Below are 20,389 nucleotides of genomic sequence, written 5' to 3'. Positions count from 1 at the left end.
AATGTGAAGCCCACGCACCACAATGAAGAGTAGCCCCCGCGCTCTGCAACTAGAGAAAGCCTGCGTGCAGCAACGAAGACCCAACACAGCCAAAAATAAATAAATATTAAAAAAAAAGAGTAGAGGGAGTCTGGAAGTATTCTCTGAAATGAATTTGCAGAAACCCGTTACAGGCCACATCTTCTACTTGAAAGTTAATTTTTTAAAGGGGGGATGGGACCAGCCCTCAATATTGCAGATATAACAACAAGGCAGCTTGGTTTTAAAATAAGGTTGAGTGATGAGTTTATTGACTGACTAAGGGTTTATTCATGCAAAGAGTGCCAAAAAAAATAAAAAAGTAACTACTCTCAATTCCCAGTGCCCGTGGGCCATTAAAGGAAGTTGCTCCCATCCACACTCAATTAACTGACTGCACAAACGCAGATGCAATGCAGCAAATACAAACAACAGAACCCCATACTAACCGCACAAACACAGATGCAATGCAGCAAACACAAACAACAGAACCCCATACTAACCGCACAAACGCAGACGCAATGCAGCAAACACAAACAACAGAACCCCACACTAACATAAACAAGGCTCCAGAGCTGTTCGGGATGCTACCCAAGAACTACACAGGCTCCAGCGGACCGGGACATCTCTTGGGTCCTTAGCTCCTTGAGTTTGGGGAAACACAAGGAAAAACAGGTGGTGCAAGATTCGGTTTTACTTCCAATTTCTTTGGCCCTGAACTAAAAGGAGCCAGAGCCACAGCTGGGCAGTGGGAAAGCCAGGAAGAGGAATGGTTTCATGCCTCTTAGGCTAATTTGCACATTTGTTTCTAGAATTTGGTATCTAGAACCACAGGCACTGCCACTGGTCTAAAAAGATAAGTTATCTCTAGATGACCAGCCTAAACTCTCTCATCTCTTTGTAAATTACCCAATGAGATGGGGATATATGAAGAGAAAATAAACCATTGGGAGGGCACCTTTTAAAGGAATGGTTTGGTTTAAATACTTAAATAAGAATCCTGCCACCCTGACAATGACTGAGCAATGCTCAGATCCGTTAGATGAACGACGCGATCTTTGCCATAATTTATCGTGACCCTCCCCCTCTTCCCTTTTCCTCTTCCAAGTGATACACCTCCTTCTCCCTTCCTGTAGGCTGTTCTGCTCCACTGGGTCCCAATTCAATTGTTTTTAATTCAAGGTCACATCAACACCTAGTAATGACTACTCACAGAGCATCTACTCGGTGGTGCTAAGAGGTTTCAAAACCTCATGCCCGGGCTTCCCTGGTGGCGCGGTGGTTGAGAATCCGCCTGCCGATGCAGGGGACACGGGTTCGTGCCCCGGTCCGGGAAGATCCCACATGCCGCGGAGCGGCTGGGCCCGTGAGCCATGGCCGCTGAGCCTGCGCGTCCGGAGCCTGTGCTCCGCAACGGGAGAGGCCACAACAGTGAGAGGCCCGCGTATCGCCAAAAAAAAAAAAAAAAAACTCATGCCCAAAAGCTGCCCACAAGTAAAAGATTAAAGTAGGCGTTCCTTATCACAACAGAAGGGATGTGTCGATCCTGTTACTACATGATTAAACCTTTGGACAGATGCAGAGAAGATGTTTAAGGGGAAGGAGGTTTCCACTGCTTCATCCCCACTAGTTGTTGCGGCTCCATACCAAAAAGCTTCGTAGCAAACACCCAGATTTTCATTTCAGCAACCTATGCTGCCAGTAACAAACAATCAGTGTGAGGTTCATACCTGGTCCTGGGGGGCCTCTCATTCCGGGGAGCCCCATGGTTCCTTCTGGTCCTCTTGGGCCTGGTACCCCAGGAAGCCCCGGGATTCGGGGGCAAGCATCCACGTCTGCAGGGGGCCCAGGTTCACCTGCAATTAGAACCACCACCTGTGTGAGGGATTCAAATGCTTATGAACCAGGTCCTTCTGCCGTCTCGAGCTGGATGGGCTTCTGACACTACGCTGAAACGTTATCGAGCATCTTCAAGCATCCAATGTCAGCTCTGTGAAGAATGGGGCTTTGTCTTGTTCACTGTGAAAACTTCTAGAATGCTTTCTGTTAATGACTGAATGCCTGAATGAGTGAGTGAATGGGATCTCAGAGAAAGCAAAAGAAGTATGAAATAGTGAAGATGGGCCATGACAGGGATCATGTGGTGACCTTCACAGGATCCGCAATCTTTGGGCCATTTCTTACCAGGAGCTGGCCACAGGTGGCATGGGGAGAGGTCCCGGTGTGTTCCTCATACTCAGCTTAACATCACCCTAATTCATCAGTCTACACTGCAGCCACCTGGGTTTCCAGAGTGTCTGCTACTCAAGGGGACAATTTCAGGACTGCTAGAGGCACTGAGGCAGTGACTTTCAACCTTGAGTGCACGTTGGAATTATCCAGGCGAGTTATAAAAATACTGATTTCTGGGTCCCACTCCAGAAATGCTGGTTTCATTGGTATAGGATGTGGCCCGGGCAGTGCCCTCAAGCTTGACTTTACAGTAATCCCATCTGCAGAGCTTTTCAAAGATACCGCTGCCAGCATCCCATCTAGATAATTAAAAAGGAATCTCTGGGGGTGGAACCCAGGCATTACTAATTTTTTAAACTCCCCAGATGATTCCAATATTAGCCAGGGATAAGAAGCACCACTGGAAGGCTGCAGTTCTGACATTAGCACATCACAATCATCTGTCAGGCTTGTTAGAGCCCAGAGTTTCTGAGTCAGTAGGTCTGGAGGTGCGGGGCAACATTTTACATATCTAACACGTGCCCAGGTAAAGCTGATGGTGCTGATGTGGGGAATCTCATTTAGAGAACCACTGCCCTAAAGGTTTAATATGTTTTTTCTTCTTGGGCACATTCACAGCTCTAAAAACTGTGTTTTGGGTTTTTTTTGCTAAATCTTCATTCAGTCACCCTGCAAACATTCCACAAGGAAAAAGAAATAATGACACTAAGCCACAATGCTAACAGCTAACACCTACTGGATCACGCATCAGACCTCGTGCTAAGTGCTTTATGAGTGAATGTTCCCATCCAGCCTGTGTGTGTGTGCTGCTGTCATTAGAAGGTTACAGGGAAGAAAAGTCAGGCTCAGGTAAATAAGCAACATACCTAAGGTCACGAAGCTACTACGTGGCACAGTCTAGATAAAACTCCAAGACATCCTTGCTCCAAAACTGGCCTCTTCACCCGCACCCCATAATGCCTCCCCTGAGAACTCTGAACACCTACGTGGTGAATTCTAAGAAATGCAACATATTGTAAAACACATCACTGATTAGTTATGGTTTTCTTAAAATTCATACAAATGTGCAAAATAATTTTAAGGACAGTGATAAAGCAGTGAGAAAATCCTAGAAAACCTGGCCACAATGACAATGTAGTCTACACGGTACTTACTCTGCCTGTGGAAAAATGAACTAGAACCCTATAAGCTGTTTGGAATTTAACCTCCTCGAAAATATCGTGTGAAACCACAAGTGACACCAAGTTAGAGACCTTTTTACAGTACATACAGTTTAATGTACAACTTGGCTTTTTCGCTCTGAGGGACTTGAGAGAGATGCATGTAGGCATTTCCTACTCTCCCTGGATAATCTGGTGCATTATGGTGGGAATTCACCAGTGAGGGTAGAGGGGAGGAAGCAGGTTAGTGGAGGATGGGCGGGCATTTGGCTGGTACGTCACATTTAGGATGTTGATGTTATATTCCAGTGAGCTTATATATACAGTCAGAGAGACACTAAAAGGACTGAAGTGAAACTCGTTAAATATACAATAGTAATTTAAAAATATAACATTTAAAATGCAGCATTTCTTAAACTTCTGATTTTGCATTTCTTTACTTTTTGACAAACCAGAAGCTGAAAGAAAGGGGCCGAGGTATCTCTTGTAAGGGCCCTAAAAATAATAAATGGTGTCTGTATTCAGGGCAACGTTCCTTAGGGTTAATAACAGACGCCTGGAAAGAAGAAATGCACACTTTCACGATTTTTCTTTTCTTCTTTTGAGAAACTCTTTTTATTCTCTTTAAAAATGCCAGACACAAAATCATATGTTGCTTTCGCATTGTGGAGGATTGAGTGAACACTTAGTTGAAAAGAATAATGGCATTTTCATTTTAACACACAAAGAAACGTGCTCCTTGACAGTGGACTTTGGGTGTGATGGGAAAGGCTCGTCACAGCCCCTTACTGGGTAGTAAGGACCCAGCTTTTCATGTTGTTGATACTACTTATTTTAGGGACGTTCTCTGTATTTATATTGTAGAATTTAGAAAGGAAACCTGCGTTGGTATGTACTGTAGCCTTTCACAGAGAAAGCACTCATACTCTGTGCCTGAATTGAAATTCTATAAGCTGAGTCTCTACGCCGCCTTGACAACCTGTAATGAGGCTCAGCATTGGGGCACTCTAATATGGGGTTACCATATCTGTAACGAGGAAGCAAAGGCATTAAAACCTAATATAATTACAGCACCCCATCTAAACAAATGCAACGAAGTTGCACTCACACATACAGTGAAAAAGGCAAGTACGGAAATGACTGCAAATGAGATTTAGAGGAAATGATTCATCTTATAGCAATGCTTACCTCTGGAACCTGGAGAGATCCAAAGCCACAATGAGGCCACACAACGATTTTCATACGGCAGAAAGAGATTATAAAAGTGTGAATTAGGACAAAAGTGAAATGACAAGTAGAATGACAGCATCTTATTTACATAAAAAGTCCACATCAATGTTACTGACAAGAACATCTATGATTAATGGAGTTTTCATATCTAGAAAGTCCTGAAGTGAAACTCCCTTGCACAATATAAAATTCGAGTTGAATTCTTACGGCAAATATGCCCCCATTTAATGTATGTAGAAATTCCGTCCATTCGAAGGCTTCTGAAAATTCCATATTAATTTGCCAAGTTTTGTAGATTATGCACAGAAAGGAAGTAAGAGGTGAATCACAGTATAAGTTCTTTATCATGCTGTTCTGTGATCCATCATAAAGCAGGGCAGTGTACTCATTCTTTGGACTAGAGTGCTCATTTACGAGACTGCAAGATATTCTGAACTGACACCATACTGTCATAGTATTGATTTAGGATCTTCAAAGGTATTACTTCTGCCAATCTCAAATACACGTCTGTTTGCCCTTCCAACCCTTTGCTTATTTTGACTCTCTGATGAAAACCTGTTGTCTACAGAGCTTACATCGAATAGCCTTTCATCTTCATAGCAACTAATGTACTTTACAGGAAAAGTTTAATAAAACATCTAGGAGAATCGATAGGAGGGAATTTGGGGGCAGGAATTGACTATACAGTCTTCACATACAATAATCAAATCAGTCTTTGCCTCCTGTGTGCGGGAACACAGATTTATAGATATTTACCTTAGAAATAGTACATGTAAAATCAACTCCTAACTTTCAAACTTACTTGCTTTGATAATAAATAAGTTTAACAAACCTGAGACTTTGTAGTGCAGCCTGAGATAAACATAATCTTTATCAGAAAAAGCTTAACTTATTAGAACTTGCTGGTAATTTCAGGATAATTACCTTCTGAAAGATGACCCTCATCGTAAATATTTCAACAAAACACTGTATGGAGGTTGCTGGGTGGAGATGACTAGGCATTAGAAGCTTACCCGGAGGACCCAAGGGCCCCTGTCTGCCTGGAGGTCCAGGTAAACCCTTCTCTCCAGGTGGCCCAGGAGTTCCAGGTGGCCCCTGCAGCCCCGGGAATCCCATTGGTCCTAAAACAAACACATGAAAAGGAGAGCACTAGAAGGAAGCAATATAAAGATAATGACAGCTCAATGGGCTGAATTCAGAGGTTCACTCCAGCAAAATGCAGGGCAAAGCCAGCCTTAGAGTGCAGAATAGACCCCAAGTTTCTTCTGCGAGGTGGAGAAGAGCTGCCTCTGTCTGAAGGAAACATAACTATCCATCAACCGGACTAAGGAATATTGTTCCATGACCGAGACAAAACTAAATTAGAATGAAGAGCCCAGTCATCTTGAACTTTCTCTGGAGACAGTCAAAGGACCGCGACGGAAAGGAAAAATAAGGAAAGATGCTCCACTGTCTGGAGACCACCGACCCTGAGTTCCCACCCCCTCTTCCTCACTCTCTCAGTTTCAGCCACACCAGCCACTCAGTGCCTCGCACATACGGTTCCTTTCCCCCCGTCCAGCAAGTGCTCCTCATTCTGTAGCGTGCAGATCACGCCAGGGAAGCCCTCCCTGGAATCCCAACCCAAGTCCACTTGCTTTTTTTTTTTTTGCGGTACGCGAGCCTCCCACTGTTGTGGCCTCTCCCGCTGCGGAGCACAGGCTCCGGACGTGCAGGCTCAGCGGCCATGGCTCACGGGCCCAGCCGCTCTGCGGCATGTGGGATCTTCCCGGACCGGGGCACGAACCCGCGTCCCCTGCATCGGCAGGCGGACTCTCAACCACCGCGCCACCAGGGAAGCCCAACATTTGCTTCTCTGGTATCAAGCTTCCTTATTTATGACATAAGGGAGGTAACATGGATACGCTTTATTGGTCTCTTCTCAACAAAACGTCCTATGAACCTCATAATTCTCTAAAATTCTCGTAACCAAAAACTAAGGTCCCCAAACATTAGCAGTTAGGTAAAAATTAGTTAAAAAATATTTTAGCCTTAAATACTGGGGGAATTCAGTAATGGAGACTCTTTTGTGATTATAAAAAGACAAAGTCAGCAGTCTAAAACTGAACTGTCCAGCACAGAAGCCACTAACCACATGCGGCTACTGAACACTTGAAACTGGCAAGTCCAAGCTGTGTTGTGCCGTCAGTGTAAAATACACACCAGATTTCAGCAGCAGAAAGGAGTGTCTTATTTGGGACAAGAACCAGGTTTGTACAGCCAGACCTAATTACCCCTTTGATAACTCATATCGATTTTATGTTAAAATAATATTTGAATATATTATGTTAAATAAAATAAAGTATGAAAATTTCTTTTGTTTTTTACTTTGAAAATGTGGCTACTATATCTTTTAATTACATACGTAGCTTGCATTCAATTTCTATTGTTTAGTTCTTGTCTAGAAGATTATCAAGTATGTTATTAGGGGCTAAAGATGAACTTGTGTTTCTTCTTCTTACTTGTCCAACTATTACCCAAATTTTAGGACTCTGGGAAAGTCAGGACATTTTGGAAATGTAGTCACTATTTCCACAGGAAATGAGAAATACCTCAAAGTGGTGCATACCCCAGACCCTTAAGGGCTAAATAATGAAAGTCATCCAGTACTACTTAAAGAACTACTTGCATTCATACCTTTCTGGCCATCTTTTCCATCACATCCTGGGAAGCCTTTGCGTCCTGGAGGGCCTGGTGGGCCTGGGGGACCTGGAGGCCCCGGCAGACCACAGTCACCTGGTTCACCTTTCAGAAGTTCAACCCTCCCAGGGGGCCCTGGAGGCCCGGGTATTCCTGACCACAGAGAGTAGGCAAAAAGATTCTTTCAGTCAAATGTGCATGCTGGCTGCCTGCGAGCTTCTTAAGGAAAGGAATTTAATGGCTTACAAGCAAGGGATGCAAGGAATTAGAATAACTAAGTCAGTAGTATCAGAGGTGAAACAGTCTGTCTAATACTGGAGCCCAAGTTGAGAAATGGTGTGAATAGTCTGTTAGTAACTGTTAAAATGAGCTAAGCAAAGCCTTCCTTCCTTTCAGAGCCACTCCTTTTGGCAGTATCAGTTTATGATTTTGTCTTGCATTGCCATCCTGCTGCTTTCACGCGATGGATGGATGGGTAAATGGATAGATGGGTAGATGAATGTATGGGTAGATGGATGGGTGGACAGAGAGAGAGATAATAGGCTTTTAAGAAAATCTGGCTGATGAAAAAGGAATATCCGCTCAATTAAATTTAAAATCCTATTTGAAAACCAGAGTCTACACATGGGAATTGAGCCCCAATTCAATTCCTACTTAGCTTCTAAACTTCTCAGCACATTTTTGAGCATTTTTATTTTTCTCAGTGTAAAAGAGAACTATATATTTTATCCTACCCTTACTAAAATGCTGAAGATTTTAAGGTTTCTGTCTCTCTGGAAGAGTTCTGTGAGCTAGTAGGAATGTGATCGCCTGCCAGCTGGCAAAAAATTGCACTGAGCCACAGTCTTTTTCCAACCCCCTGACCATCTCTGGTCCAGTCTTACTTTGTTAAATATTGACTGGCTAGAGTCTGTCCCAGTGAAGTGACGCGAGGAACAACACGTAATGTTAGCAGCACATGAGGAGACTGTTCCTGTGTGTGAGTCAGGCCTGGGTCCTGTCACCCTGGGCCAGAAGCAGTGCTCTCTGTGCGGACGCTGAGACCCACGTGATGGCCTCCTGCTTGTCACTCCTGCACCCTCACGCTCAGCATCGAGCCGACAACGGGAAAGGCTTGCTCTGAGTCAGAGGTGGTCCGATGGAGTTGAAACAGAAGTGTGAGGGGCCTAAGCACCCGTCCTGGGAGCCCGCCACTGCCCACACTCCCCGTTTCCATCTGCCAAATCGATGGGGCTGCTAAGGGGTTTCTACTCGGCCACTCTCTGCTCCTCCATCCCTACAGAGCTGGCAGCATCTAAGGAAAGGGGCATCACCATCCTTTGCCATGATTCTTCTCATACCTCTTGGACCACTGGGGCCAGGAGGTCCCTGATCTCCAGGCAGACCCGGGTCCGGAATGTCACCCTTAAGAGCTCTTCCTGGGGCACCTGCAGGACCAGGCGGTCCAGGTCTCCCTGAGAAGGGACATGTTCAGTTGTTAGTCTCATTACATTTGGAAGGCTTGGATTTAGTTACTGAGAGAAGGGAAAAGCATGCTGCTTCTTACCTGGGGGACCTGGGGGACCTTTGTCTCCGAAAAGTCCTGGAGGAGAAATTCCTGGGCTCCCGGGGTCTCCTGTCTCGCCTTTTGGCCCGGGCATTCCCACTGGACCAGGTGGGCCCGTTTTATGGGAACCTTAACGAGGAAAACAGCATTAGCACTGCATCTTCTCCTGGTGTGTCCCTGCTGTGGGGCCTGGAAAGGAACTGCTTCTAAATAGTCATGTGACAGGGATGCTGCCGGCCCTGCTGAGGCTCAACACTGGCTGTAACGGTGACCCAGATGGCCGCACACCCTTCCTGGGTCGCCGTCTCCTGTCTTATGACCCGTCACACTTGTCCAGCATAGCTTTGATTTATTTTATGGTTATTTCCCAGATTTCAAAACACAACAGCTTACTGACAATACTGACCCTTCAACCTCTACAGTGGAAAGAGTGAAACGAATGAGATCCGACGATAAGTGACTGTCAATAAACTGGCTTGAAATTTAAGGTGGAAACCGGCAAATAAATAGAAGGAATGTGCAGTTTCACGCTGAAAAGGCAGAACTTCACTGGTTTCTTGGAGAGGCCACACGTTTTACCAGACTATTTGGAAGAGCTGCTAACTGAATCCTAAGTGAGGTAAATTACTTCTTGACCTTCCAAACCGTATCAAGGTTTTGTCCCTCCTCAGCAACAGATTCAAACCACGCAGCCCAGCAATCCGATCCTTTTCCAACAGCCCCCCAAATCTGCATGTCTGATTCCAGCTCCCTTGTCTGATTGCGAGCTCTTTTCCTGAGAAACTAATGCAACCGATGTGCATTCTATCCAAATAATGGAACTAGCTAAGATCTTGATGATTAGCCTATTTGTGGTATCAAAAATAACAGCAATTTGTTCAGGTAATTTGTTTTAGCAGCAGGCTATTGAAGGATGCTAGAAGTACTAATTAGACCCACGTGGTTGTACTTGGCACGACTATACATAAAACAAAACAATACCCCCCAATCCCGACTATTTATTGGTTGTTCGTAACATTTTGGAAGCTAGCTCCACCTAAGCGATTATTCAGAGTATTTTTAATAGACAGTCACAAGCAGTATCAACAAAAGGCACTGTTAACCAACCATTCCTGCTTAAATTGGGTTTTCTCAAGTGTCTTTCTTATATGTCATCACCAGCACTAAAAACAGTTCCAACATTGTGAATCTGAGCTAAACCACTGTCCTAGTTTCGCATCCGAATTTTGTGAAGGGAGGAAATACCAGCGGACTCTCGTGGTCCCCTGCCTGCTGTTCAGCCTCTTGCAAAGGGTTTTCTCTTACCTGAAGCGCCTTTGCTGCCCTTCTGACCCTTTAAACCGTGCAAGCCGTTCAGGCCGGGCGACCCGGAGGGACCTGAAACACATCACAGGTCTATGACACAAAGTACACAAGGTACATCCTCTGGCTGTACTTTGCAGGCACAGTCCAGGGGAGGGTTAGCTGACGGGGACCCACAGATTCTCCAGGCAGGAACCAGGAGACCTCACCTTCCGAACATCACTATCAAAGCAGAATCCATGCCAGTGGTCATCACTAAATACGTTCATTTGATGGATGTTTTCTGTTAAGACGGCTTAACACATATCTACTTTTTATATATATATATTCTTTTTTATATTCTTTTCCATTCTGGTTTATCAGAGGATGTTGAGTAGAGTTCCCTGTGCTATACAGTAGGACCTTGTGGTTTATCCATTCTCTATATAATAGCTTACATCTGCTCACCCCAAACTCCAAACTCCCACGCCATCCCTCAGCCGGGCATATATCCTATCACATAACTTGCTTTGGTTTTAACACAGTGCTGTTGGTTTATGACCGTATCATGAACCTCTCGCTCTCTCTTTCTCTCTCTTTCTAATCAGATAGACTCTAGAATTACTGAATCTTGGTATAGGAAATGACCTCCAATTTTACAACAATAAAATGATCCTAGGGCTTCCCTGGTGGCGCAGTGGTTGAGAGTCCGCCTGCCGATGCAGGGGACACGGGATCGTGCCCCGGTCTGGGAGGATCCCACATGCCGCGGAGCGGCTGGGCCCGTGAGCCATGGGCACTGAGCCTGCGCGTCCGGAGCCTGTGCTCCGCAACGGGAGAGGCCACAACAAGGAGAGGCCCGCGTACCACAAAAAAAAAAAAAAAAAAAAAAAGATCCTAGACAAGGAAAGGGATTGGCTGGGAGCAAACGCCCTCTTCCTTCCTCCTTCCTCCCAGGCCCAGGATCTTCCCACACTCCACGGTCTGCAGATCCTAGTTTCTTCAGAATCTATCTGGATAAAGGTAGTAAGACAGTTAAGGACAGGTGGGGACGGTGGCACCCTGGGGAATACACACCCTACTGATTTTTTGAGCCCTGTGTGACTCAGAAAGAACAGGCCTGCAGGTCAGGTGTGGCTACAGCTGTTCCTCTGCCACCCCTTCTTCCAAAGAGAACCACTCTGATGCCTCTTCGCAACTAGTAAGTGTATTTCACGATGATCATGCAAACTCCATTCTCTGTAATTAGACAGGATCTCGCTGATGCCTGCATCTTCTTCCAGAACCTTCTGTCAGGTGTCAATAGAGTTCTCTAAGGAGCCATCTACTAATCTGACTTTACATAAGTTGTCACTGAAAGCCGAACACCGATAAATCTATAGATTGATAAATATATAGGTATTTGTATCTATATTTATATGATAATACATATAGCATATACATAATACGTTATATATATTTGCCATATATAAATATATAGATTTGTAGGAAGCAAGTAAAGGGAAGGGTGGGGGGAAGAGGCAGATAACTAACAGACATAGAACATCTCCCAGCTGCTGCGCTTCTGCCAAGTGCGTCACCCACGTCCCACTGATTGATGGGGGAGAAAGAATCTTCTCCTCAGCCCCTGGCCAAGCCTGGTAACCTTCCTATTTCATTAATGGATCTTCCAACCAGAAACTTTTCTTTCTCATCTGAGGCTAAAAGCCCCTCAGAACACAGCCAGCCATTCATTCAGTTAAGGGTCCCAGCCCTCGAATTTGTGATAATCACACCCTCAGCTTATGGCGAACACAGAGAAGTACCCCTCATCTACCCCCATGACACCTGTGTAGAGCTCCCTCAATGCCCTTCTGCCAGGCCCATCCTACTCTGTACAACAATCCTGTCTGCGGTGGCTGGTTTACTTTGGATGAATTAACTGAGTGTGAGATCAGGTCTTATTAGTTGTTCTATCCCGCCACTTAGCATATCTCCTGACACACAGTAGGTGCTCAATAAATGTTTGTCGAATGAATGAGTGAATGACCAAGTGTGGAACAGGGAGGGTGAGGGACTGAACAGGTGGAGAGAAAGCTATAAAGAAGGGTGGATTCCAATCTCTATTTGCATGTCATATCTTTCATTGATAGATTTATCGGATGAGTAAGATTTGAGGAAGTTAGTGCTATCCATTTGCATATAAAGAATTCAAGTGCTAATTATTATCTCTTCATTAAAGCAAGTCTTCTGTAGACTTCTTACTGGACGATGGAACAGTTAGTTGGTTCCATTTTATTTTTTATCAGTACTAGAAACAGAGTTATTCTATTTTTTAAATCTAAACGTTAGATTGGTGGGAATAAGCCATATTGTCTTGCACCAAAAAAAAAAAAAAAAAAAAGCAGGGTGGGGGAACGCACCCTTTTTTTCCCTAAAGCTCTTATTTCCTAACCACTTTTATCAGTTCTGGCTGAGCTTATTCTCCAATTCTCTTTCCTATTTATGAGCAAATGTTTCAAGTTTGCACCAAAAGAACACACAGACCTTCAACTGCCAAATCTGGATACTTATTGCCATCCATCTGAAATGATAAGACATTTTCTGAGACTCCTCTGCTATTTCACTGTGTTTTGATCTCCAGCTTAAGCCACCAAGATTGATGGCTTGGGGACTTGGCTGGGGGTGGGACGTCTCAGCTCCTGCCAACTCTCCGTTGTCACATCAACACATCCAGGTCCTGCACTGTCACAGCCTCAGCCTCTCGCCATCGTTGAACTGGCTGACCCTTATCTGACGCAATGTTACCTTTCTAAATTGAATGCAGCTACATCTGGGTAGGGTTTTCAGGGCAATTTTTCCTTTTTACTGAAAGCTTTTTTATCCATCCCATCTCTAAATCAAAAAGTTGTTCATGCATAAAATATATACCAGGCAGAGGAGAGGCAATTAGTCTCACAAAGCACATTCCTTGGCAATGAGCATTTTCTGTCACCTCTCTGGTCATCCTCGGGCTTAACAACCATCATTTAAGGCCGCATCTTGCTGCACTCACAGGCCAGGGTGCCCCCCCTCTAGTCAGAGAATCTACTCTCCCACCCCAGCCATAATCATAATACCAGCTTCTATCTATGTGAGCCAGGTGACTCTTCGTGACTGGATTCCCTCTCTGAGGTTTTCTTTTGTTCTAAAGCCTGAAAATGCTACTCTATCCCCAGGGGCCTTTAACAGGTGTACACTTTTACTAGTGTGACCAACTCGTCCCTGACTGCCGGCGACTTTCTTATAGTTCTAGCACTGGAAGTTCTGTGTCCTGAGCACCCCCTCCGTCCCAGGCAAAACGGGACAGCTGGTCACCCTAACTTGAAAGCCGAAGGGAGAGACCTTTCTTTGTGACTACAGGTAAAGGTTGAACGAAGTGGAAAACGTATCAAAACAGATTCTGAAATAAGATTGAATTCTTTTTTGATTCAGAAAATACACGAGTGCCTACCAAGGGGACACACAAGAGCCTAAGACATGGTGCCCTAACAGCGAAGTTTCAGTCCCCAAATGCACTTAGTGACAGGAGCTGACCAGACAATGAGAGCAAGAGAGAAACAATCCCTGACTTGACAGAACGAACAGGCAATTACCTCAAGAGTGGTAAGTGCTGTGGAGGCGGGAGAGGGAGGACACTAGCTGCATAAAAGGAGGGAGGATATTTCTGTGGTTTTCACAGCTGTAAGGTGCCCCGCATTTCTATGCTGACAAAAGACATTTCTAGGTGCTTTTTTTCTTATGAAATAGTTTACCTGTCACCCACCAAAATAACCCAGTCCACATTCTTTACACATTCTCATGCTAAAGCTTATCATTCTAGGTTTCCATTATTACATTCTTTTTTTTAAAATAAATTTATTTCTTTATTTTTGGCTGCATTGGGTGTTTGTTCCTGTGCACAGGCTTTCTCTAGTTGTGGTGAGCGGGGGCTACTCTTCGTTGTGGTGCGCAGGCTTCTCACTGAGGTAGCTTCTATTGCTGCGGAGCATGGGCTCTAGGCGTGCGGGCTTCAGTAATTGTGGCACGTAGGCTCAGTAGTTGTGGCTCGCGGGCTCTAGAGCACAGGCTCAGTAGTTGTGGCACACGGGCTTAGTTGCTCCGTGGCATGTGGGATCTTCCCGGACCAGGGCTCGAACCCGTGTCCCCTGCATTGGCAGGTAGATTCTTAACCACTGCGCCACCAGGGAAGCCCTCCATTATTACATTCTTATATGAATGCCTAACTAGGAAATCGAGCATCTTCCTTTTAGAGGCATAGGTACTGGAAAATTTAAGTCTAAGCATCAAGCCATTTTTACATATGTTGAAGTTAAAGTTTAAATCTGATTGAACACAAGCAAGACTCAAGAGTCCATATGGCTCGTTCCAGTGGAGCAAACAACTTTGAGTTCAGCAGCTGGTTTGTTCAAACAAGATAATCAGTCCCCTTGACTTATTTAGAACATACTTCAAATATTTAGCTTCTCAGTTCAAAGCGTTTCTGCCCGAGTGTGGTTCATTTTTCTATCAGCATGATAAACTGCAACAATGGATTTATATTGGAGACGTTTTCATTCCTAGGAATGTATTTCACTGTTTTGTGGGTTTTTTTTTAAAGACTGTGCTGTTCACTGGGCTGTTTGCAGGGAAACAGTGTCCCTGCATGGTCAGGAAGCATCACTGCAGCAACCGTCTGTGCACTGGTATGAATATGTGGGTTGATATATTCATTTTCTCACCTTCTCTTCTTAACAAACTTATTATTTCATAGCATCGAATTATGATGTAATTGGAGGTAATTTTGTTGTTCGGTCAAATTCATTAGCTATTAGTTTTTTAATAACATATACTGAAGTTATGTGATAAATGTGAACTAATTCAAGGGAAGGAAGAATCAACCATAGCGACATGAACCTTGTCATTTTAGTCAAACTGAGTGCATAAAATGGCACCCGGACACTTGAAAATCCTTGCCATTTCACTAAACTAGGAGGGTAGGAAGAAGTGGAGATGCAGCAGAAGTAATGGAAAACGTTTTCTTTTGGTTCTTTATCAATTTTGTCCTCCAGACACTCAAAAGAGCATCAAAGAATATCCCGCCAGGGCTATAGGGATTGCCAGAGACAGGAAACAGCCACAAGAACCAGTGAAACTCTTAAAAATACAAAATTATTTTGCTTGGAACGCTAAATTTATCACCAATCACTATACTTCACATTACTAAAAATGCCAGTGAAGAGGAAGGGGGACAGTACAAAGGTATCTTGTGGTGGGAGCTTTTCCTGTCTGCTTATTTGGCTGCGTAGAAATTCGTAAGTATACCAACTCTTCAAACTAAACGGCTTCCCTCTGTACAGAGGCACCAGGTAATACTTACCACCACACTACTACTTGCTGGACAACTGGAGTTATTTGAAATCTACCTGATGAGTGAAGAGGTGAGAGCGTGGAGAAACATTACTTGGATTTGCAAAACAATAGACTGACTAAGCCCAAAAGAAGGGATTTCCAATTCTTTTGAGAGGAAGTACTTTTTATTTGACCAAAATTTAGTGTATGTATGGGCCAACGAGCAGAAGGTAAGTGGGAGGAAAAAGGAGGAAGGAGAGAGAGGGGTCTCAGTTATAGAAACCTACCAAGTAAGGCTGGACCCTTCAACTATTGATCGAAGTGAGGACAGACTCTCAACCTGATAGCTACTTGTTCAGTTGTTCATTCTCTATTTTTCCATTAATTAATTAATTGTATTTATTTATAAAAGTAAATTTATAAATTTTTTTAAATTTATTAATATATTTAAATTTTTATTTATTTCTATAAGTAAATAAATACTTACAATAACCAACCAACAGACTTACTAGGAATATACTGGTTCCAAGGATACAAAAAATAGTTCTTAAAACTAAAAATAGAGCTACCATATGATCCTGTAATCCCACTCCTGGGCATATATCCAGAGAACACCATAATTCGAAAAAGATACATGCACCCCAACATTCATTGCAGCACTATTTACAATAGCCAAGACATGGAAGCAACCTAAATGTTCACTGACAGATGAATGGATAAGAAAGATGTGGTAACATATACACAGAGGAATATTACTCAGCCATAAAAAAGAATGAAATAATGCCATTTGCAGCAACAAGGATGGACCTAGAGGTTATCATACTAAGTGAAGCAAGCCAGACAATGAAAGACAAATATGATATGCTGTTGCTTATATGTGGAATCTAAAAAAAAAAAAACGATACAAATGAACTTATATTCAAAATAGAAATAGACACACAGACATAGAAAACAAACTTATGGTTACCAAAGGGGGAAGGGGTGTAGGGATAAATTAGGAGTTTGGGATTAACATATACACACTAATGTTAATTAACATTAACACTACTACATAAAATGGATAACCAACAAGGACCTGCTATATAGAACAGGAAACTAAAATCAATATTTTTAAATAACCTATAAGGGAAAAGAATCTGAAAAACAAAATGTATGTATAACTGAATCACTTTGCTGTACACCTGAAACTAACACAACATTGTAAATCAACTATACTTCAATTTAAAAAAATGATTCTTGCTTTTTAAAAGACCTTTAAACAAACAAACACGATACAACGTAAGTGTCATGCTAGAGGTATACACAAGGTACCCATGGGAAAAAAGAAATCTAAAATGAAAGAAATGGACTGAAAAGGAGTAAGTACCAGGGCTGTATGGAGGGGCATGAATATTTGTTAATAACCAATTATTCTATTCTATTCTATTCTATCCCACCAGACCTATGTTATTACCAGTCTACTGTACTTCTAAAGAGAAAAAACTTAACGAGGAAAAAAATGTTTCTCTATCAAACAAAGATAATAAATATTAATTCCTCTTTCTCCATAGCATCTTACTCTTTTCCTTTTCCTTTGCACAACTGACAAAAATACATTTAATATCTGTCTCCCCTACTAAACTGTGAGCTCTGTGAAGGCAGGAACCATGTCTATTTTCTTCAAAATTGTGTGCCTAGTATCACACAATTAATTGTGTCCTAGAATTTAGGACATAACAGGAGCTTGACTATCTGGGGAAAGAATAAATAAAAAGGCCGGAACATCATGGGAAACAATAGGGGAAATGCAGCTGCACAGCACAGCGAGATCAGCTCGGTGCTTTGTGTCCACGTAGAGGGTGGGATAAGGAGGGTGGGAGGGAGACACAAGAGGGAGGAGATACGGGGATATACGTATATGTATAGCTGATTCACTTTGTTATACAGCAGAAACTAACACACCATTGTAAAGCAATTATACTCCAATAAAGATGTTAAAAAAAAATGAGGGGGCAGCAGCATCATTTTGGTAGAGCGGGTCCAGAGACCAGGCAAGCGCCGCCCAAGTAAGAAAGAACAGGAGGTGCCAACAGGCATTCTTGGAGAGAGCCAGGCCCCAGAGCATGTCATTAGGGTGCTAGAAAGGCACTGTGAACTTGTGGGAGCATCACCGGGGGGAGCTTTCTGATGCGTCGGGCCTCCTTTCGACTTACCTTTTATTCCCGGAAGACCTGGTGCCCCTGGATCCCCCACGAGGCCTCTTGGCCCAGGATCCCCCATTTCTCCTGGATGTCCCTGCAGCCCAGGCAGCCCTGGATCACCTGAGGACGACAGGGAGGTTTTGCAGACACCCAGACGATATGAGTTTCGTGAAATGGGAAGGTCGTCTATATTCTTAATCTATGGGTAACTGGGATACTGTTTTATTACTTTTTCTTTCTAGACCTCCTAACTTAATCTCAAGAGGAGAAAATACACTTGAGTGATTAAAGTTGCCAATTATGATTTGAAATGCTCACTTGATTCTGAATTGGCAAGAGGAGGAGCCGTTAAAATGTTGTGTTGAATGTGTGCTGTTTGGCTTAAGTCTAAAGGAGAACAGGAAACCAGCCTCCTGAATGGTAGGTGCATGAGGGAAGGTTGGAAAGGAGCTTTCCTCTGTCAGACCATCGCTTTGTGCCTGGTATCTTCCTAGGTGCGTGACAGGCGCTGTCTTCGTTTACTCCCAGACCAACTCAGTGATGTTGGTCTATCTCCAATTTACAGGTGAGGAATAGTACATTTAAGTGACTTGTCCAAAGTCACAGGTTGGGGAAAAGGCAGAGCCAGCTTCTTCCCCTACACCAAGAGATAGATGAGTGCCCGGGAACTCTCCAGACTCCTTTTGAGGTACCTGGACACCCCGCTGGTCCAGAGGAGCCAGGCGGTCCTGGCCTTCCGGGTGGTCCTCCAGGTCCTTGAACACCGGGCAAGCCCTGCTCTCCAGGTGCTCCCAAATGTCCTAAAGAAAAAAGGACCAGACATCTGAGTAGTTGTAGTTGCTCTTCAAGGTGGTGAATCTATAAAACCTCCAACTTCAGCTCTCTTTTCTATTCTTACTTTTTTACATGTACAATGTTTCTGTTGAAAAGATAACATTAAGGAAAAATGGAAAACAAAACACCTATAATCCCACCAATTTAATACAGTGTTTCATATGTATAACAAATGTGCAAATAAGGCCTACAATTTTATATTCTGATTTTTTAATTAGCTAGCATTGCATCGTAAGTAATTTTCCAAGCTTGATATCATTTTCCTAATTATTGTTTTAAAATAACTGGCTGATAGCTTATTGAGTTAACCCTAATTAAATTAATTAATCTAATTTTCTCTACTGTTGGCCGTCCATGTTATTTCTAACTCTTGCTGTTATGCATAATGATCTTTATACATCTTTAATCAATTTTTTCTCCTATTAAATTATTTCCTCAGGAAAAATTCCTAAGAGTAGAATTTTTGGTTCTTTTTAACGCATTTTTAAATGCTCAAGGATTTTAAAGTAAATCACAGACATCGTGGAATTTCATCCCTAAATATTTCAGGAGGTAAGTCTGAAAAATAACATTTTCCTACGTGGCCAAAGTAACATTATCACAGCCAAGAAAATTAATAATGACCCTTAATATCATATAACCCTCCTTCCATATTTGAGTTTTCTCAATCGTCCCCTCAATGTCCTTCACAGCCGGTGAGTCCACACCAGGTCCCATTCCAGAACCACACATTACATCTGGTGGACACATCTATTAGGTTAAAAAAAACCTACTACAGTCCCCTTCTCAGGACAGTGACGTGCTGAAGAGAAAGGCCCAACTGTTCTGAGTCTTCTAGAACAGACCATTCAGCATTTGGTTCTTGACAGAGGTTGCCAAATGGTTTGGATAAATGCTCTACCAGCTCACAGCCCTACACGTCACCCACACACAGCCCCAAGACCATCATTCCATGTGCTCACTAAGGACTTTCTAATTTGTTGACTTGTTTTCTTGCTAATTTAGTAAGGATGAAATGATATTTCAGACTTCCTTTAAATTACATTTCTTTGATTACTAGAGAAGATGACTTCCCCATGTGTTTATTTATAATGTATGACTTTAATATCAATACAATTTATATTTGTAGGATAAACCAATAGTCTGTGCTGAAAATGACCAGTTGAATCTGCAAATAAAATATGTGGTTCTGTATTTACAAACCCACGGGGGTCACAGTCACTATTTATTATAACACACAAGAGAAACAAGCCTATGTTAGTCTATACTTGTTCCCAATCAAATTTGAGATCTATGAGCTTCACTGTGTATTGTTTTCTTCAACCTGAAAATATTCCTGCGCTAAAGGGAAGGCAGCCTTTTCCCACCTCCAAATGAAGAAACTGAAATAGTAAAGCCTTGCCTCTCCAATCACAGTTATATTAAGAACAGAACCTGTGAGTTAAGCTGTACTGTATTTTCTCACTGAAATAGAGAAAAGGGAGGTAGAACTGAACCCAATACAATCATATAAAATCCCCTGAGACAGGCTGCAGATCTACGCCTTCTTGATCGGCTTGTTCAAATTCAATGCAGCTTTTTTCAAGCCAATGGAAATTGCATGTTTAGGTAAACTCTGTGCTGGTGAATAACATATGATGCAATTTTAAGATTTTAAGCAAAAGCTATGGCATTTGGGAAAGGGAACCATTTAAACGGTGACAACCACAGGAGACCAGAGAAATTACACCAAGGCAAATTTTCTTGAAAAAGTTAGCCTACATATAAAATAACTCAGTTCTATGATTTTTAACTTACAATATTAGGTAATATTAGGACTCTTTTTAGCTTATAAAATCTTACTATCTTAAAGGTTTACATAAAAATACCAGTAAGTGTGG

At 42.9% G+C, this 20,389-nt stretch overlaps 1 protein-coding gene across 1 annotated transcript in view; it reads right to left on the bottom strand.

Moving 5' to 3' along the window:
* Positions 1–20,389, bottom strand: part of COL4A4 (collagen type IV alpha 4 chain) — a 134,953-nt gene that overhangs the window by 9,869 nt on the left and 104,695 nt on the right. Inside the window, exons 36-44 of the mRNA XM_060016014.1 lie at positions 18,368–18,475; positions 17,688–17,795; positions 10,171–10,242; positions 8,866–8,994; positions 8,660–8,773; positions 7,317–7,472; positions 5,654–5,761; positions 4,599–4,607; positions 1,749–1,874 (exon numbers count right to left, since the gene is read on the bottom strand). Coding sequence (XP_059871997.1) covers positions 1,749–1,874; positions 4,599–4,607; positions 5,654–5,761; positions 7,317–7,472; positions 8,660–8,773; positions 8,866–8,994; positions 10,171–10,242; positions 17,688–17,795; positions 18,368–18,475 — 930 coding nt within the window. The remainder of the gene's footprint in view (positions 1–1,748; positions 1,875–4,598; positions 4,608–5,653; positions 5,762–7,316; positions 7,473–8,659; positions 8,774–8,865; positions 8,995–10,170; positions 10,243–17,687; positions 17,796–18,367; positions 18,476–20,389) is intronic.

Source organism: Delphinus delphis, chromosome 7, assembly GCF_949987515.2.
Source record: "Delphinus delphis chromosome 7, mDelDel1.2, whole genome shotgun sequence".
In the NCBI taxonomy this organism is placed as follows: Eukaryota; Metazoa; Chordata; class Mammalia; order Artiodactyla; family Delphinidae; genus Delphinus; species Delphinus delphis.
This window is presented reverse-complemented; position numbering and strand designations above follow the sequence as displayed.